Source organism: Dermatophagoides pteronyssinus, unplaced genomic scaffold (genome assembly GCF_027571235.1).
Source record: "Dermatophagoides pteronyssinus isolate colony J.1.1.1.1 unplaced genomic scaffold, Derpt_VIB-CSIC_2022.12 sq0016, whole genome shotgun sequence".
Taxonomy (NCBI): domain Eukaryota; kingdom Metazoa; phylum Arthropoda; class Arachnida; order Sarcoptiformes; family Pyroglyphidae; genus Dermatophagoides; species Dermatophagoides pteronyssinus.
The window spans coordinates 572,579-591,943 of NW_027461540.1; the positions used below are offsets into that span (position 1 = coordinate 572,579).

General features: G+C 28.6%; 3 protein-coding genes across 6 annotated transcripts in view; 2 read left to right on the forward strand and 1 right to left on the reverse strand.

The window, feature by feature from the left end:
• The window catches only part of LOC113796452 (uncharacterized), a 28,718-nt gene extending 25,411 nt beyond the window's left edge, over window positions 1–3,307 (forward strand). The window contains exon 7 of the mRNA XM_075822223.1: window positions 2,351–3,307. Coding sequence (XP_075678338.1) covers window positions 2,351–2,959 — 609 coding nt within the window. The 3' untranslated portion in view covers window positions 2,960–3,307. The remainder of the gene's footprint in view (window positions 1–2,350) is intronic.
• Window positions 3,308–6,250: 2,943 nt separating this feature from the next.
• On the reverse strand, window positions 6,251–13,778 carry LOC113796455 (transmembrane protein 41A-like). Its single transcript, XM_075822239.1, has 5 exons — window positions 13,571–13,778; window positions 9,456–9,659; window positions 8,745–8,970; window positions 7,545–7,854; window positions 6,251–7,342 (listed from the first exon to the last, which is right to left on the reverse strand). Exons 2-5 carry the CDS (start codon window positions 9,602–9,604, stop codon window positions 7,065–7,067), a joined length of 963 nt encoding a protein of 320 aa, XP_075678354.1. The 5' UTR covers window positions 9,605–9,659; window positions 13,571–13,778; the 3' UTR covers window positions 6,251–7,064.
• A 249-nt stretch (window positions 13,779–14,027) lies between these two features.
• Window positions 14,028–19,364, forward strand: LOC113797756 (uncharacterized). 4 transcript variants are annotated; one of them, XM_075822234.1, is made up of 4 exons: window positions 14,028–14,336; window positions 14,489–14,505; window positions 14,598–15,176; window positions 15,258–19,364. In XM_075822234.1, exon 4 carries the CDS (start codon window positions 15,372–15,374, stop codon window positions 19,062–19,064), a length of 3,693 nt encoding a protein of 1,230 aa, XP_075678349.1. In that variant the 5' UTR covers window positions 14,028–14,336; window positions 14,489–14,505; window positions 14,598–15,176; window positions 15,258–15,371; the 3' UTR covers window positions 19,065–19,364. The 4 variants fall into 4 exon arrangements, with proteins under 4 accessions (XP_075678349.1, XP_075678351.1, XP_075678348.1 ...); XM_075822236.1 differs by having other exon boundaries at window positions 14,601–15,176; XM_075822233.1 differs by having other exon boundaries at window positions 14,028–14,505.
• The last annotated feature ends 1 nt before the right edge of the window (window position 19,365 follows it).

Genomic DNA, 19,365 nt, shown 5'->3' on the forward strand with positions numbered 1-19,365 from the left:
ATATAAAAAAAACATTTGTTTGTTTGTTTCTCTCTCTCTCTCTCTCTCTTTCTTTCTCTCTCTCTCTCTCTCTCTTTCTTTCTCTGTGTGTGTATGTCATTTATATCACGAATTTTGACGAGCCAAACGATTACATAACCAAGAGAGAGAGAGAGAGAGAGAGAGACGGCGAAAATGTCAACATTTCTTAATTCAATTCAAAAAAAAAACATATTATCATTATTATCATTATTCGTTCATTTTGAATCACACGAAACGTCAATAAATGATAACACAGGCCTCCCCCCTCTACAAAGAAAAAAAAATGATAATTTTCCATTTCCACAATTGGTGTGGAAATAGAATGAAAAATAACTAAACCAAATGATTGAATAATCGAATCCAAAAAAAAAAAAGAAACTTATTATGATTCTGATCTGTAATGTTTATTATGACCGAAAAGAAAGATTCATTAAGTTTATTTTGACCGGAATGACAATAAATAGACAGGCAGGCAGTAAGAATATTCTATGATATAAATCTATGGGTGTCGATCTCCGAAAAATAAGAAAAGAAAAGAAAATAACCATTCAGCCGAGTTTGACTTTTGAATTTTTTTTTGTTTCATTCCTTTCTGTTGTCTTTTCCAAAATAATTCCCGTTTCTAGTTTTTCTCAAAAACATTATCATTATTATTACTTAGTTGTAACGGTAAAAAATCAAATTGAAAAAATCGATTTTTCGTTTTGTTTTGCTGATTGAAAACTATATCGATTATGATGATGGTTTGAAATTATCTTATCTAAAAGCCCGAACAATCAATTCAATATGGAGGGGTTAAATCATCATTTTTTTCCAATATTTCCGATCAAATGAAGCCAATCAATCGTAATCGAATATCGTGACTATTTCGACTCAATCAAGGTCAAAAAACAGAACAGAATTTTTCAAAATTGAATTTTGATTACCAAAAAAACTGAAACAACAGAAAACCAAGCAAGAGGAAAAAAAACATTTATGAAATGATTAATCAAGCATGATGAATTGTTTTTTTGGAAAGTTTAAATTCTCTCTCTCTCTCTCTCTCTCTCTCTTTCCATCGCTATATCTGTTTTCATTTCGTTCGTTTCATCAATTCTGTTTCGTCATAACAAAAAACAACAAAACTTTTATCGATTTTGTTGCAAAACAGAGAGAGAGAGAGAGAGAGAGAGAGAGAGAGAGAGAGAGAGAGAGAGAGAGAGAGAGAGAGAGAGACTGGAAGAATGAAGAATATTTCTTCAAAAAATAAATAAACATTATGGATGAACAATATTCATTTGTATAACAAAAGAAAAATATGAATATTGAACATCTCTCTCTCTCTCTCTCTCTCTCTCTCTCTCTCTCTCTCTCTCTCTACATTCTTTGATTCTTTAAAAAATTCTTACTTTGTAAGAAAAGTAAACGATATTCTTGCTTTAAAAAAAAAATTTTCCAACAATGTATGAATTCATTCATTCATCATTCGATGTTTATTTTCTTTTCTGTTCTGCCTTTATTGTTGTTCAGACAGCAGGAAATGAACGGAACAAAAAAAAAAGAAAAAAATAAACAGATCGAAAATTCAGTTCGGTTCGACTATTCGGTTATTATTCGTTGTTGCTTGCGAAATTTATTGTTATGCAAATTTTTTTCTACGACAAACAACACAGCAAAACACACGTTATTTTCGTTATTTCATTTTTTTTCAAATGTTACATAATGATGATGATGATGAAGATTTGTCGTCGAAAGTAAATGATGTGTTTATTTTATTTTTGTTGGTTTGGTTGTGTAACCCTTTCGTTTCCTTTCTCTGGATGAAACAATTCAACAACAACAACAAAAAATTGTTGTTTAAACATTGTTTTGTTGTTTTTTCTAGTTTTGTTGTTGTTTGTTTGTTTTTTGCGTTTTCTCGTTATCTGGTGTAAATCCGTGAACCTTTATGAATATTTATCTTTTTCTTTTCTTGTTTTGGTTGTACAAATGACAAAATTCAATCAAATAAATGGAATATTTACGGGGGAAAAGAAAAATTTGAATTGCAGAAAACCGAAAGAAAAAAACGTTTTTTTCCATCATGGAAGACAATTTTTATTGCCTCAATTTGTCGAGAGAGAGAGAGAGAGAGAGAGAGAGAGAGAGAGAGAGAGAGAGAGATTTTCAAATTTTCAAATTGATAATCTACACGCATCACATACACACACACAATCAATTTTTTCCCCCCTCCCACCACATTTTTTAAACATCCACCATCAGTTTATACGTGAAAAGTATTTCATTCTTTCTTTTTTGATTCAAATTTTCATTTTTTTTTTCATTTTCATTTTTTTCACGATTTTTTTAGATGCTCAATCCAATAATATATGTTACATTTCATCAAGATTTTCGTCGTGCATTTAAATATTTACTTTGTTTTCAATGTCGTTCAATGGGCACTAGATTACGTGAAGAAGCATATCTAAGTCAATATGGTAAATGTAATCTAAATCAACAACAACAATTTCGACAACAAAGAAATTTAAATTTTGAAAATTTTGAACAACAACAACAACAACAACAACAAAGGCTACAACAACAACAACAAAGATCATGTAAAATAATTGTACACGATGATGATGATGATATGGTTGAATCATTGTTATTACCACCATTACCGCCGCCGACAACAACAACAAATGATTATAATAATAATAATCAAGATAATTTCGGATCATCACCATCATCAACAATGGTCATTGATAATTTGGAATTATCATTGGTTCACGCACCACCATCATCGTCAATGTCGCCACAATCATCATCAAAATCTATTTTACAAACAGAATTTCCTTCGAAAATTATTGATTTGGATTTGTTGAATGCAACAACAACAACAACAATGTCAACAACAACAACAAATGCACGAATAAATCAAAATGATGAAAACATTGGCCAAAATGATGGACAAGTTTAAATCTTCATTTTTTAAAATTAACTTTTGCTTTACATTTTTAAAAGATAATTTCATTAGTTTTGTCATTACAAATTGGCTTTTGGTGGGTCAAAATAGTCAACACACACACACACACATATAGACACAGAATATCAACAAAGCGACAATCAAAGTCAAAATAGAATCGAACGATATTATCATTCGAATGTTTCTGTTGTTCGAAAAGCAAACAAACAAACAACCAAAACAAACTAAACAGGGTGAATTTTATTTCAAGAAAAATTCTTTGCAACAAGAATTTTTTCTGTTATTAAATTCTTATATTTATATCTGATCTTGATCTTGATCATCATCATTTAATGTTGTATTTTTTTTCATAAAATAAATAATAAAAATTGCAAAAAATTTGAACCAAAAAAACAACGAAAACATTGTGTCAAAACAACAGAATGAATGGATCATGTCAGACTTTTTCCACCTCCACCCCCCGTATGAATCCATCATCATCTTGGATCGAATATCTTTCGTTGAAAAATGATTTTTTATGTTTTCAGCAAATTTTTTTTTCAGTTTGTTTCAGTTTGCTTCAATGATAGAATCTCTCTCTCTTGTCCACCAGTTTTTCCTATGTTTCAAGTTCATCATCATCAACAACATCAACATTATCATGATGATCTATGGTCAGTGAAGAAGAATCAAAGAAGAATAAACAACTAAGAAAAAGACAGAATTCTTCTTCTTCGCTATTTTTTGCAACTGAATGATTTTTTTTTTTTGCTTTCCATTTTCATATTTTGACCAAAAAGAAAGAAAACATTTCAGCAATGATGTTTCCAAAAGGAAACAACAACAACAACAACAACAGAATTTTGAGTGAATTTTTCTGTTTTTTTTCTTCTTCAATTTTTTTTCTTTTCTTTTGTTATTTTATTTTTTTTTTGCTTGCATTCGTTCGAATTGTCCATCATCATCATCATCATCATCTACATTATCATCATCAACGAAGGAAAAGAAAATGTATTTTTTGGTTTTTGATTTCTTCGTTGTCGTCGATTTTGTCTTGTTTTTTCTTTATCTAAATATAAATATTAAATAGCAATGTGATTTGTCGTTGTCGTTGTCGTTGTATGATGATGGCAATCTATTTTTCTGTATGTTTATAATGTTTTTTTTCCTGATTTTGTCGAAATAGTGGACCGACCGACTGACTGACTGATGATGATGATGATTTTCATGATGATAATGTTGATGGCTTTTGGTGTGTGTGTGTTTGGACTATGTGATGTACGTAATGTGATCAAACGAATTTTCTATTGTCAAAACACTGATTTGATTTGATTTGACCAGACCGTTGTTTGTTTGTTTGTTTTGTTCTGTTTGCTGGCCGGAGAAACATTAAAGAATATTCTTGCTTTCTTCCTGTTATTATTATTATTATTTTCGAAAACCAGACGGAATCCAATAACAACAACAACAGCAACAAAAGTCTATTCACGAATTGAAATTAAGGAATTTTTCGTTTTCGTTTTTTGATTATTCTTCACCGATTCTCTCATTTGGATTCTTGCACACACACACACTCTCCTGCTTACTTGACATTCAAGAATATTTGTGATATTGGTGATCGATCAAAAAACGACAAATTTTTTTTTCAATTGCCTATATTTTAGGTGAACTTGTGTGTGTGTGTGAAACAAGAAAGCAAAACAATATTGATCTAAACACTTGACAAGAAATGGAAAAAAAAATCTTAAAGAAGATTGTTGTTGTTATCATCATTGATATGCCTTTATGGTTTTGTTTTTTTTTGTTGTTGTTGTTGTCAAAACTAAACCAAGAAAAGAGAATGGACGTAAAGAGAATCTCACTCTCGACAAACAAGATTTTTCCTCTATCCATTCTTTCAGTGTGATTTCCAATCAGTCATTTTTCCTCTTCTTCTTCGATATTTAGTTAGATTCAGCCAAAAGCCAAAAGCAAATCCATTTTTTCCATGTGATCAAAAATTCTGCATCTTTTTCTTGTGTATCAACCAAAGAAGAAAATAACGATGACAACAAACCAAACCAAAAGTTTATCTCAATCAAAAAAATATCTTTTCAATCATTTATTATTGCGTTTTTGTTGAAAAAAAAAGTAAAAAAAAAGTTTCCGAAAAATTTTTTCCCTTGGATATTTCCCAAAACAAAACGCAAAAGTAAACCCAAAAGAGTGAAAATGAGCGAAATCCAAAAGAGAAATTTGTCGAAAAATTTTTTGTTCCAAACAAAAAACATCACCACCACCACCACATTCATCATAATCATCACTTGAAGTGAATTTGATTTTTTTTTCAAAACAAACAAACAAACAAACAAAATCAAGTGACATTTTCAACCAACCAACCAACCCACCACACACACACAGAACACACGAATAAACAAAACCTACAGAATCACGTAATCTTTATACAACAACAACAACAACAACAAAAAGTTGAATTTCTTTTCACTGCTTTAAAAAGAGAAAGAAAAAACATTTAAACTTGAATTATGTTGTTGTTGTTGTTGTTGTTGGCATGTTTTTGTTGTTGTTGTTGTTGTTGAATAAGTTTAGTGAATAAGAAGACTAAAAGAATCGAGAGTATGATGGTAATCGATCAAAAACTCTAAGGCAAAAAAAACGGAATTTTCATTTTTTTTCTTCAACAACAAAAAAAACGATTTGTCAATATACACACTTTTCGTAGTTTTAAAGTTGAGAAAACAGAATGAGGAAAAGAAAAAGAATTTTTTATTTTATTTTTTCCATTTTTTTGGTTACATAATAATCGGAAATATTCCAGCAACAACAAAACTTTTTTTGAAAATTTCTTTTGAAAAATTTTTGTTTTTCTCCCTTTTTACCATAAACATTTTCCTTAAAAATAACTACATTTGTTGAATGGAAAAAAATAAAGTCTATATACATTTCCAATGTTGCGAAATAATTCAATCAAATAAAGAAACTCTTGAAAAAAGAATCAGAAGAAACAAGAATATTCCAGAACATCAGATGAAGGGAGAAGAGAAAAGATGAAGAAAGAATCAATCAAAAAAAAAAAAAATTGATTAACAAGAATGGTATATGGAAAAATGAAAATGAAATTTTCGTTGCGACTGACCACCATCATCATCAAACCAAATAACAAAATGAAAATTGAACAAACGAAACGAAACATTATTCAACTAAATCATAATTTGATAGTAAACAAATTCTTCATTCATTGAGAGAGAGAGAGAAGAAAATCTTTTTTTTTGTTGTAATAATAATGATGAAAAAAAAGATCCAATAGAAAAATGAAATGAGATTCTTTTATTCATTTGAAAAAGGAGAAAATTTTGTGGGAAAAAAAAAATTCAAGTGTGATGATGATGATGATGATGATGATTGTAACGATTCTTAACATGGAAAATAAAAACAGCCAAAACAATATGAAATGATGCTAAACACAAAGAGAGAGAGAGAGAGAGAGAGAGAGAGAGAGAGAGAGAGAGAGAGAGAGAGAGAGAGAGAGAGAGAGAGAAATGAATGAATGAAAAAAAAATGTTAATCAAATTAAATCAATCTTCAAATCATGATGATCCAAACAGACAATAAACCAACCGATGGACCAACCATCAAAATGTTTGTTTCGGGTATTTTTCGTTTGTTTTGTGTTCAGTGTGTTCAGTGTTAAATACAAACATTTTATGAAATAGAAAAAAATTCAATGACAATATTGATATACAAAAAAAGCGGCAAAAACAGCAAAAAGATTTGTAATCTCTCTTCAGAATATAAAAAAAAATAGGGAATCTTTCTGGTTTTCATTGAAAAAAAAATCTTATTGTTCACACATATTTATGGCTATGTTGTGTGTGTGTGAATGTTGTGTTTGTCGATCGAGAAGAATGTCCATGTTTTTTGTTGATCATCATCATCATCATATTGATTCATTTACACGATTGATTCATCGATTCATTGTTGTCGTCGTTTTCGATAATGAGAAATCTTTCCGAAAAAAAAACAAACAGGGAGAATTTTTTGTGAATCTTCTTTCTTTTTCTATCTCTCCATCCTCCATACTCCCCCTCACCACCACAACTCCCCCAATCAATATTAATTCTCAATTCGATTTTAGTTTCGATCCAAAATGATGATGATCACCACCATCATCATTATGTTTGGCTATACTTGTATCGGTGATTGAATTTTCTTCCTTCTTCATCATCATCATCATCTTCGTCTTTTTCATCTTTTTCTTCAATAATGTTGATGATGCAACCAAAAATGCAATGAATAAAGATAATATAAATGTTTTGATTGTAAATATATCATTCATTGAATTTATTTCAGATAATATCGATCCAGTTTGTACACAAATAAAATTATATGGCATTAAACCTATAATAATCGAAACGAAAATTCAAAAGAAAAAATCAGAATTAGAATCGGACAAAAAAAGAGAGAGAAACGAAATGGGAAATTTTTTCGGGACTTTTTTTCCCGAAACATTCCCCCTGTATATGTTTTTTATTGACAAATTTTTTATTTTTTTTTTTTGATTTTTTTTTAGTTTGAGTAGAAATAGTTGAAAATAACTTACCAAATAAAATTGATAAAAAAAATAACGATAATGGTATATTAACAATTGGTGACGCAATATTAAGAAACCAATTTGGTGTTATTGGAAATAAACGTAATGATATTAATAACCAAAAAAGATTACCATTTTTTTGTTGTTTTTCGATAAATTTTTTTTGAAAATAATCAAGTTTTTCGGGGAAATAATATTCCAATAAATAATGACCAAAATATTTGGATAATAAAAAACATAATGTTGAACCACAAGCAGTTAACAGGCAACAAAGTGGAAAACCAATCCAAACATTATATATTGCACCGGCAAGTAGATTCTGTATGAAAAAAAAGAATGAAAATGAGAAAAAAGAATGAAAAAAAGATTATATTTCAGCGATAACATCTTGAAGAAAAAATTTGCGTTTTTATTTTCGCAATGAAAAATCGATATCCGTTAATCAAAAAACCCAAATAGAGAGAATTGAAATGAATAATTTTTTTTGGTTCTGGTTTTCTGGTTATTTTTCTGGTTTAACGATAATAACCCAAAAATGAAATATCGCTGTAAATAAATAACTTGGTTAAACACACACACATAACATTATCATCATCATCGACAACCAGAAAAGGAAAATAATCTTATTACTTTCTTCATCCAACAAAAAAAAACCCTGAAAAAAAATTAAAAGAAAGAAAATTTGATACACCAAATACAAATACAATTAGCATAAAGCAACAGCATCAGTATAGTAAAACCTTTGGCAAAAATAAAAACCAAACCAAACCAAACCAACAACAAAAAACAAACTTGAATGATCTCATTTTATATATGAATTATCATTATCAACCATTCTCTCTCTCTCTCTCTCTCTCTCTCTCTCTCTCTCTCTCTCTCTCTCTCTCTCTCTCTCTTCATATGAATATATTGAGCCGCAAGCATATTTTGAAAGCATAAATTACGTTCATTTTTTTTTGTTTTTTTCATATTCTGCAGAGAATATTCACATATCAAATTACTTTATGGTAAAGAAAGAATTATTTGCTTTCCTTTCCTTTCATTCATCTTTCCCTATGTAAAAGATAACCTAATTTTGCTCGATGTTTGCTGGAAAGAATTCGTTCGTTCATTCATTCATTTAATTAGCATCATCGTTTCCGAAAGGAAAAAAAAAACATCGATTATATCGATTGAAAATTAATCGATAGTTGTTTCAAAAAAACTTACCAAAAAAACTGAACCAGGTATTGCAAATGTTTGTTTAAATAAATATGCAGAACAAAATAAAACAAAAACATAATTTGAATGATTTTTTGAATAAAATGATAATATCCGTGCTAAATGTTTTAATTGTTTAATGTTGCTTGGAAATGCTAAAACAATGATTGGCTTTTCATCATCATCATCATCTGCATTGGGAATATTTCCGGAAACATTGGATTCGGCTTCATTGCTAAAAATGTGAGAAAATGGAAAAAAATCGATAATTTTATTTTGATTTCAAACTTTCGGGAAAGTTTTTTATACTCTCTCGCTTTTGAAGGAAAAAAAACAATAAAAAAAAAGTAAAGTTTGCCCAAAAACAAATTCAAGAATGAAAAACTTTTACATTTTCATTGGAAACATTTTAACATTCACAGAAGAACAAAAAAAAAAGAAAAGAAAGGAAGGAAACAAAAGTTAAACACTTGTGGTGGAAAAAGGTTAATCAGGAATGTTTCCCTTATGTTAAACATCATCATCATCTCATTCTTTTTCGGAAAGATTTCCTGAGGCAACAAAAACAACAAAGTGTTAAGTCTTACAAGCAATTTTTATTAGCTGATGCTATTTCCACCCGAATAACACTTAATTATGCAAGATTTTTGTTAAAGTTTTCCCTATTTCGCCAAAAAAGCAGCGAGGCACAGGTAAAGAAATTAATTTTTGTAAATTTACCTTTGCTGATTATCCACGTCGATTTGATCATTGATATCAGGTCGTACGATTTGTACCAAAAATAATAACCATAATATTGATGCAAAAAATATTAATAATATCGATAATAAACGTAACCAAATTGTAAATTTATTATAATTTTGAGCCATAATTATTTGTAATTTTAATTACAAAAAAAAACCATAAATATAGTCGTCTTTCTTTCTAAATAAATTTGAAATTAGAAAAATTCAGAAAAATTAAAAATTTTAATCAAAAAAATTCTTTGAAAAATGTACAAAGAATTTCGGGAATTTTCTTGAAAAAGGGCCATTTGAAATTCTTTTTCTTCCAATTCAATCGATTTCAGATTCCTTTTAATTCTTTTGATATTGATTTTTGTTCTTTCTCTCTCCTTCCTTACTTGCTTTCGTTTCATTTACACTACTCAAACCCTTCCCTACATTAGAATACGGAATTCATTTCGGGAAATAAATTTAAATTCAAAAAATACCCGAAAAAAAGAAGAAAAATGTTCACCATGTGAAGTGTACGGAATATGAAAAATGAATTCAATCGAAATTTTGAAAATAACCAAATTCAAATGGATGAAGAAGAAGAAAGAAAAACTATCATTAATTATCTACTTAATGAACCGTTTTATTAGGGTTTTTTGTTTTGGTTTTTTTTTCTTCATTCAAAAATGCAAAAACGAAAAACAACAAAAAAATAAGAAAAAAAACTCTGCAAAGCATCATCAAACCAGAAGGAAGCCACTAGACAAAACACTAAATGAATGAAAGAATGAAAAAGTTTTTCGGGAAGAAAAAGTTTCTGTGAAAAAATTTTCACAGAGAAAATGGTATCGCCATCTTTTGAGTTGAACGAATGTATATTTTTTTTTTTTTTGTAGAAGACGACGAGGAAACAAGTGAAACACTCGGGTACCAAACAAAACATTGAATTTTCCTCCTCATCATCATCATTACCTGAGAAGAAGAGGAAAAAAAAGAAAGAAGAAGAAAAATCAATAAAGGTATGGTCATCATCATTATTATTATCCGGTAATTTTCCGGAAATATTCCCGGAATTAATCTGAAATCACATAATAAAAATAATAAGTTTAGTTTAATCAAAGATCAGACAAACAAACAACAACAACAACAAAATCCAATTAGACAATTTTTTTTCTTTTTGTTGCATAAAAAAACTATTGAATTATTCTCAAAGTGATATTGATGATGATGATGATGAGAAAATTTGATTTACATTTGATTTTTTGGGATTCTTCCTTGTTTTTTTTTTTTGTAGATGATAACCATTATCATTATTATTATGGTAATGAATGAATGAATGAATGAATGTTGTTCATTTTTTTCTATGGTCAAAATGTCATTAGGAATAAGAAAAAGAAGAATATTCTTGCAGAATATATTCTAAAGAAGTTTTCTATAAAATTGAATGAATTTTTTGTTGTTCTTTTTTCGATATTCTGTCTGATACCGATGTGTCCACACACAATGTCCACGAAACGAAATTCAAAAACAAATTGGTTTTCCAAGGAAAGAAAAAAAAACATTATCATTTGTGGACATGCATGTTTGGTGTTTCGACCAAATGTATCGATATTTCATTTTCGTAAAAATGAAATGACTAGATTACAACAACAACAACAACAACAACAACAACAAATCTTTGTCCTCGTCGACAACAACAACAACAACAACAAAGTTTTTTTCATTATTTAAAAAAAACAACAACAACAACAAAAAAAAAACTTGTGTAATATTTTTTTTTCAATTCTATTCAACAGAATCTGTGTATGTAAACACACACACACGGAGAGAATACAGAATACAGAATAAACAGAATGATATTATTAATCTCATAATTCCATATGTCAAGAATATTATTATTATTATTATTATTTACACCAAACACCAAAATTGAACAACATTCAAAACAAAATGAATAGAATACATTTTCATTTGGTTGTTGTTGTTGTTGTTGTTTGGTCATGATTTAAATTCAAAACAACAACAACAACAACAAAAATTTATCTCTCTAAACACACCACCACCATCATCATCATCGAATACAAGAATAATAAACATACCACCGAACCAGAAACGAAACGAAACGAAATTTTTGAATGAATGAAAAACCCGACATTAACAACAACAATGAAATTGACATTCGGAATTTTTCATTTTTTTTTCTCGTTTGATTCTGTGATATTCTGTGAAAATTCTGTAATTCACTTTGATTTCTATAAAATTCTATGTATGGTATGATCAATAATAGTCATTTTTTATCTATTTTGGATTCTCTCTCTTTCTCTCCATGTAGAATCGAGAGAATCCAAAGAATCAAGGAATCAAAATTCAAGAGTTTTTTTTTGCTTGCAATCACATTCACATTTACGCTATTATAACCGATCTATCCATTTCTCTTTCTTTGTGTTCTATTTCGACAGTGTATGTCGCCAAAAAAAAAAAGATGTAACCATTTTGAAATTGGAAAAAATGATGATGATGATGATCATCATCATTACAAGATTTGCTTGAATGAAATATCTCAAGCAGAAAATTTTGTTTTTATCAATTTTTTCGATTCCGTTTCGTTTCAAATTCAGGAATAAAAAATTGAATAAACGAAACGCAATGAATGAATGCTTGATTTGGTTTGGTTTTTTTTGGTGTTGTTAACGGAATTCTGTGTGAGAGAGGGAGGGAGGGGTTAAATTTTTTTTTAAATTTTTAAAGTTAATCGGGGAAAACCAAAACAAAAAAAAAACTTTTCCATAAAATCAAATTATGATAATCATCGATGATTTCTGAAAAGTTTCTCCAAAACACCCCTTACACTTTTACACTTTTTTTTTGAATCAGAATTTTTGACTCGAAACAGAAACTTTTCTTCTTCTTCTGCTTCTTGGAATAAATTCTTGTGCTACAGAATCAGAATCAGAATGGACAAAGATGCGAGTGAGGGGGAATGAAAAAATTAATGAGAAATCGATATTTCATCAATTCATTTCAATTCAATAAAATTCAATTTCGGTTTTTTTTTGTTTCGATTCATTTGATTTTTTTTTCATTTCATTCAACCGTTCAGCCATTCATTTCTTTTTTTTTCGGTAATCACATATTGACTGTGAAGTGATATTCAATTCAATCAACATAATCACCAAAAAAACATACAGACATCCATTTGATGATGATTCGATATTGTTGTTGTGAGATAAATCGATTTTCATTTTTTGCAGCTTCGAAAATTCTGGGGGTGGGGGAAAAACATATTTCCAGAATCGAGAGAATCAAGAGAGAGTCCAGAGAAAGAATCAATGAGAAATGTGTGATTGATTCGTTTCGGAATTTTTTGGCTGGATTTTTTCTTTTCTTTTTTTTTTATTTCGTAAATTCAATTCTCAGAATATTCATCGGTCCAGAAAAGATTTTTTCTTTTTCACAAGTGTCAAATGTAATTTAAAATGAAAAAAAAAATTCAAGAATAATCTTTACACGAATGAATGATTTGGGAGAATAAATTAATGTCATCAAGAAAGAAATTCGTTTTGTTTCCGAAAATCAAGAATATCCGGAATTGGTCTATTTTGACTGTTTGTTTTGACTATTTCAACCCATCATGATCACTGAGTAGAATTTTTTTTTTTTTTTTTGATGATGATTCCGGATAACGAAAATCAAAAAGAAGAAAACAACATTGACATTGAAAGAAACGAAACGAAAAAAAAAATAACGACCTTCATTTGGTTTGGTTTTCGATTATCATTATTAAGGATTTGGTCAGAACTAAATGAGAAAATGTTTGGTGAAACTATAGAAAACCAGAACATAAAAAACCAAACAGAATCCAGAATATTCTTCCTGGTTTCCTTGTTGTTGTTGTTGTTTTTTTTATTAATAAACATTATTTAATCATTAGCTAAGGGTGTGGATCCATCATCATCATCATCGTTATTGTCATCGGTTGGAATCATTTTCGTTTATTTATTTATGAAAATATAAGAAAATTATGGATCGATTTACAAATCAAACCAGAAATAAACAAACAAAAATTGCGGGTTTTTTTTTTGGCTGAAATTAACTTTGATTTTGATTCTGGTTACTTACATTGATTTCTTTATTTGGAAAAAAGTTGATCAAATCAGGTGATTCGAATGTTGTTGTTGTTGCTTAATAATTTGCGATGTAATTCCAAAATGGAAATTTCGATTGATTACTTTATCACAAACAAACAAAAAAAAACAAAATTGATAACAAAGGCAAAGAATTTAAATGAAAAAAAACAAAAAATTTCTTTAAAAAAACAAAAAAAAAAACAAAATCCAAATTCCCAAAAAACAAAAACAAAACTGTAAAATTTTCTGTCCTATTATTTATGATTAGCCCATTTTATCACACAGAAAAAAACATTCGATTCATTACTTTGCTTCCAATCCAAAATGATGATGATGATGTGTTTGCATGTTTTTCTGTATTCACTGTGGCATGTTGTGGCTGTTCCCACGTATTTATCAACCACTACCACAAAAAAAAATTACCGATATACACTGTGTATTTGTATTTTTGTTTACTGTTGACGTTGTTGTTGATGTTTATGTGTCCAGGCAAAATACCAAAAAATGAAAAAAAAATGAAAAAAATGATGATGAACTGATCATCAACATTATCATCAAAGATTTATTTTATTGATTCATTTTCCATTCTTAAGTTCTTATTTTTTTTAAATCAAAAATTGATTGTCTTTCACCCTTTCTGTATCTTCCTTCTTTTTTCCCAAACCAAGCAAAAAAACATTCGAATTCCCTATGTCTACCCTCGCTTTATGTTAGAGTGTTTTTTTTTGTTGTGGAATCGAACGAATCATGTGTTTATGGTACTTGTTTGATTTGATTTGAAATTGTTGATTTTTTGTTGATCCGATTAGCTGGAAAATTTGTTAAATTTTTTGTTGCTGCTCGGATTGTAAAAAGAATTAAGCTTTGTTTTTGTTTTGTTTTTGTTTTGTTGTTTGTTTTTGAATTCAAGAAAAACAGAATCATCAGGTTAGTTTTTGTTTTTCCTGATTTGTTTAATCTTTTTAAAAATTCCTTTTTTTCCTTTGAATCAAACATCAAAATGGCGATGATAAATGAAGAAGAATAAAGCACGAAAAAAAATTGAAAATGACCTGATGATGATACCCTTTCAACAACAACAACAAAAATATGACCTAAATTTTCGATCAAGTTCGTCCTCACCTCTTGCCGTTCGCTCTCATTTTGACGAAATTTCCAAAATAATAAAGAGCGAAAAATGAGAAGAAAGGGTCATTGAAGATTTTTTAAAAAAATGGAAACTTTCAAATTCTTTAACAATCATTTATTCTACAAAGTTATTCTGTATTCTGGATAATAACAAATGCATTCAGTGATAAAATAATTCTTTCTTCAAAAAAACCAACCAACCAACAAAATATTTCGTACAAAATTCTTTTTCTTCAAATTAAATTCTTTCAATCATCATCATTATCAATTTGTGATATCCAACAAAGAATATTTACAAAAAAATTTTTCACTGAAACATAAACATCACTCATCAATCAATCAATCATCGAGCTTTTCTTTCATTCTATTTTTCTATTGAGAAATTTAATTTTCTTCGTTGTTGTTGTTATTTGGGCATTTTGTTTTGTTTTGTTGTTTGTTTGTTGATGTACAACAAGAATTAAGAATCGGTAAGTGTTGTTGTTTTGAATTGTAAATTCAACAAGTTGTTTAATGAAATAAAAATTCTTTTTCTTTTTTTTTAAATTAAGGTTTTGTTTTTACAAAAAAAAACCAACGATTGTCACCCCCAGAACCTTCTTCTTCTTCGAATATCATTCAAGTTTTTCTTTTTCCCATTTTCAATCATTCAATTCAATTCAGTAATGCATGCACATCATCAATTGACAAATATTTCATCATCATCATCATCAACAGCGGCACAATCCGCATCATCCGCAACAAATCCATCATCAATGATAACATCATCATCAACAACAACACAACGTGATCGTGAACGACAACGTGAACGTGAACAACGTCGTCAACAAGCATTAGCATTACAACAACAGCAACAACAAAATAATCATCAATCGGTTAATGTATCATCGATTGGTCATCATCCACATCACACTGGTGGAAGAGATTTACAGCAAAAAAATTCACAACAATCCGATAAACAATCACATTCATTATTTCCCGACCCAGTTCGATTAGAACGTGAAGATGATACAACCAAAGAAATTAAATCAACATTAGGTGATTTTGGTAAATTTTTACCATTTCTAACAAATTCAATAAATAATTCGGATTGTATAAATCCAAATTTGGTCGGTATATCACGAAATGAATTTAATCGTCGTCGTGTACAGGAAATATTTGCCGAAATGATACCAAATAATGGTTTAATATTACCATCAAAACCGATTACAGGTTTAGATGATTTATATAATGAAAATAGTAATAATTCAATGAAAAATAATACTCAACAGCAACAGATATTATCATCATCATCATTATCACCATATTCAATATTACAGAATCAAATATTGGATCAAACAAAGAAAAAATCTAATAAATTAGAAAATCATAATAAAGTAGAAGAAGAAGAATCATTTAATTTATCATCAGAAGAATCATCTTCAAATGATGATGATGATCAAAAAGAAGAAGATGGTGAAGAATCATCATCCGAATCTTCTTCTTCTTCTTCTTCGTCTTCGTCGTCTTCATCCGACGACGATGATGATGATCAGGGAAAAGATTCAAATGATGGTTTATTGGAATCAAAAATGATGAATAAAACAAAACGACGACATAAATCAGCAAATAATTGTGATAATCAACAGCAACAGAAAATTATTGATTCACGTTTGAAATCATCAAAAGCAACAAAAATGGTGATGAATAATGATCCAAATGATGATGATGATGATGAAGAACATAAATGGGATTTAGATAATTTTTTACCACCGGGTGATTATTCATCATCATCATCATCATCATCGACGACGAATAAAGATACTCATAACAGCAACAACAACAACAACGATAATAATCAAGATTTATTAAATAATAATCAAAAAGATTTAAAGATTCGAAATAAAAATGAATCGAAATCAATGGATAAAAATCATCGTCAACAACAACAACATTCAAAATTGAAAAGAAAAAATTCTAGCTCAAAAATCAATCATAGGAAGAATATTATTGATGATGATGATGATGATGATTTAAAATATATTCCATCTGATGATAATGATTTGGTTGATCATGGTAATCAATCGGATGATGAACAGAATTCATATTCAAGAACTGGATCAAAGAATTCCGTTCATCAAGATGATGATGATTTAGAATTGTCAAATGATTCATCATTTTCAATAAGAAAATCAAATCAAAATGATGATGATGATGAAATGGAAGAAGGTGAATTAATCAATGATAATAGTGATGGTGATGGTAATGATGATGATGATATGGATTCTGAATTATCACCATCATCATCGTTATATAAAACAACAAAACTAAAATCGTTATCTTCTGTAAATGATCGTCAACGTTTAGTGGAATCAAAATCAATCATCAATAATGATCGTTCAAAATCATCCATAATGAATCCTGTTCAATCACAAGATTATCATCGTATTGTACCACCATCATTACCACCACCATTATCATCAAAATGTTCACCATATCAAGAAGCAATTTTATCATCATCAAATAATAAAATAAATAAAAAGAAACAATCATCACCTATGATTCAACAACAATCATTACAAATACCAGCGAAATTTGCAGATGATTTAAAATTACAGCAGCAGCAACAACAACAACAGCAGCAAAAAAATCGTCTAAATGATGAAAATAATACATGGAAAGATGTTAAAAGAAGAAAGGAAAAGTTTTCACAACCACCATTATCATCATCATCGACAGCACAGCAACAACCACCAAATAAATCTTCACGTTTAGCTGATAATTCATTATCAGCAGCCGCTAGTCATTCGCTAAATGATTCTAAATCAAATAATAATCGTTTATCGACAACAACAACAACGATAAATAAAAAATCATCATCGAAAAATTCTGAACGATATTCACCATCATTGAATAATTCTTATAATCGAAAAGTAGATAATTCTGATAATTTAGGTCAAAAATCACTTATTGTATCGATAGAATTACCAAAATTAAATCGTATACCACATATTGATCGTAATGGTAATCATCATTTAAATCATGAACAACGAATGCGATCATCATCACCAATACCACCACCATCATCGCAATCATCATCAAGAAATTCTAAATCAGATTTGAAAAAACAACAACAACAAAAATCCACACAACAACGTTTGGATAATGAAAAATTATCAAATTTAAATGGTAAATCTATTGCTGGTTCACAATTAAAAGTGGCTAATAAAATCAATAAAATATCTGATACAACAACAACAACATCCGCACCAACATTATCATCATCGAACAGCAAACTTAATAAACCCGTAGAAAATTCACAAGGACGAAATTCATCAAGACAACAATATGGCCAACAACAGGTACCATCACCAATATCATCATCCACTTTATCATCATCATCATTACCGGTATCAATACCTATAAATAATATTAATAATTCATTACGAACATCACCACATATTACTAATAATAATAATAATCATCAACATAATTATTATCATCATAATTCATCAACAACAACAACAACACAAAGATCATTTTCACCATTATGTTCAACCGAACAAGAAGCACAATCAATGGCAAGAACATTAAAACGTAAAGCAGATTCAATAAAAATACCACAACAACAAATATTACAATATATTGAAGCATCAATGTATTTTATACAATCTGGTTTAATTATGGAACAAAAACGTATTGAATCAGAAATAGATAAAGCATATCAATTATATCGTGATACATTACAATTGATAAAAGTTGCAACAGCAAAATTATCTAAACAAAATAATCGTCCATCAACATTATTATTATTTACAAATCAAGAACAATTACAATTAATTGATTTAAAATTAACTGTATTATCATATCGTTGTCAAGCATTAATTAATTCACGTTTAACCCGGATGCGTTATCGTGAAATACATGAAAATAAAGAAATGATTGGTCAATTTTTTAAAACACATGAAAAAATTCTTAATTCTTGTCAAAATCCACCATCATCAAATAGTTTATCAAATCAATCATCATCATCAACAATGTCTGTACCAATACAAATGATGAATTATATTTCTAGGCAACTATTCCTATTGCAACAATCATATTCAGCAAATGATCTTTGGATAAAATCCGAATCAATGATTGAAACAAATCAATCTAAAAATGAATGTAAAGAATTTTTTCAAAAAATTGATCATGAAGCTGGTTTACAATTACAATTAAGTAGTTCATTAGAACAATTGATACATTATACATTGAAAGGTGTAAAAATTATACAAGAATGTTTACAACCATTATTAGTAAATAATAATTCAGTGGAAAATACTAATAATAATCAAACTGGATCAATGCAACAATCATCATCATTACCAACTAAATGATGATCATCATCTTGTTTTCAATAATTTATAATTGTAATTGTAATTGTAATCGATCGATTGATTGATTGATTGATGATATATTTGTAATTACCCACGCAATCCAAACCTTTTTTTTAATTTATTTTATGTCTTTTTTGTTTGTTTAATTTTCCAAAAATTGAATTTTTTTTCCTGTTCAATTTTCATATTTGCTCGATGTGATGATAACGATCTTGACGATTTTCGATTTATAACTGTAATATGCCTCTCTTTCTCTCTTTATATTTACAAAATTATTATAAAATAAAAATTATTATTATAT

Coding starts and splice junctions, on each gene's coding strand:
- LOC113796455 (XM_075822239.1), bottom strand. CDS start 9,604: ATGGCTCAAAATTATAATAAATTTACAATTTGGTTACGTTTATTATCG. Junction 7,855..8,744: donor TACCTGGTTCAGTTTTTTTG/GTAAGTTTTTTT, acceptor TTTTTCATACAG/AATCTACTTGCCGGTGCAAT. Junction 7,343..7,544: donor TTTTTTATCAATTTTATTTG/GTAAGTTATTTT, acceptor CGATTATTATAG/GTTTAATGCCATATAATTTT.
- LOC113797756 (XM_075822233.1), top strand. CDS start 15,372: ATGCATGCACATCATCAATTGACAAATATTTCATCATCATCATCATCA.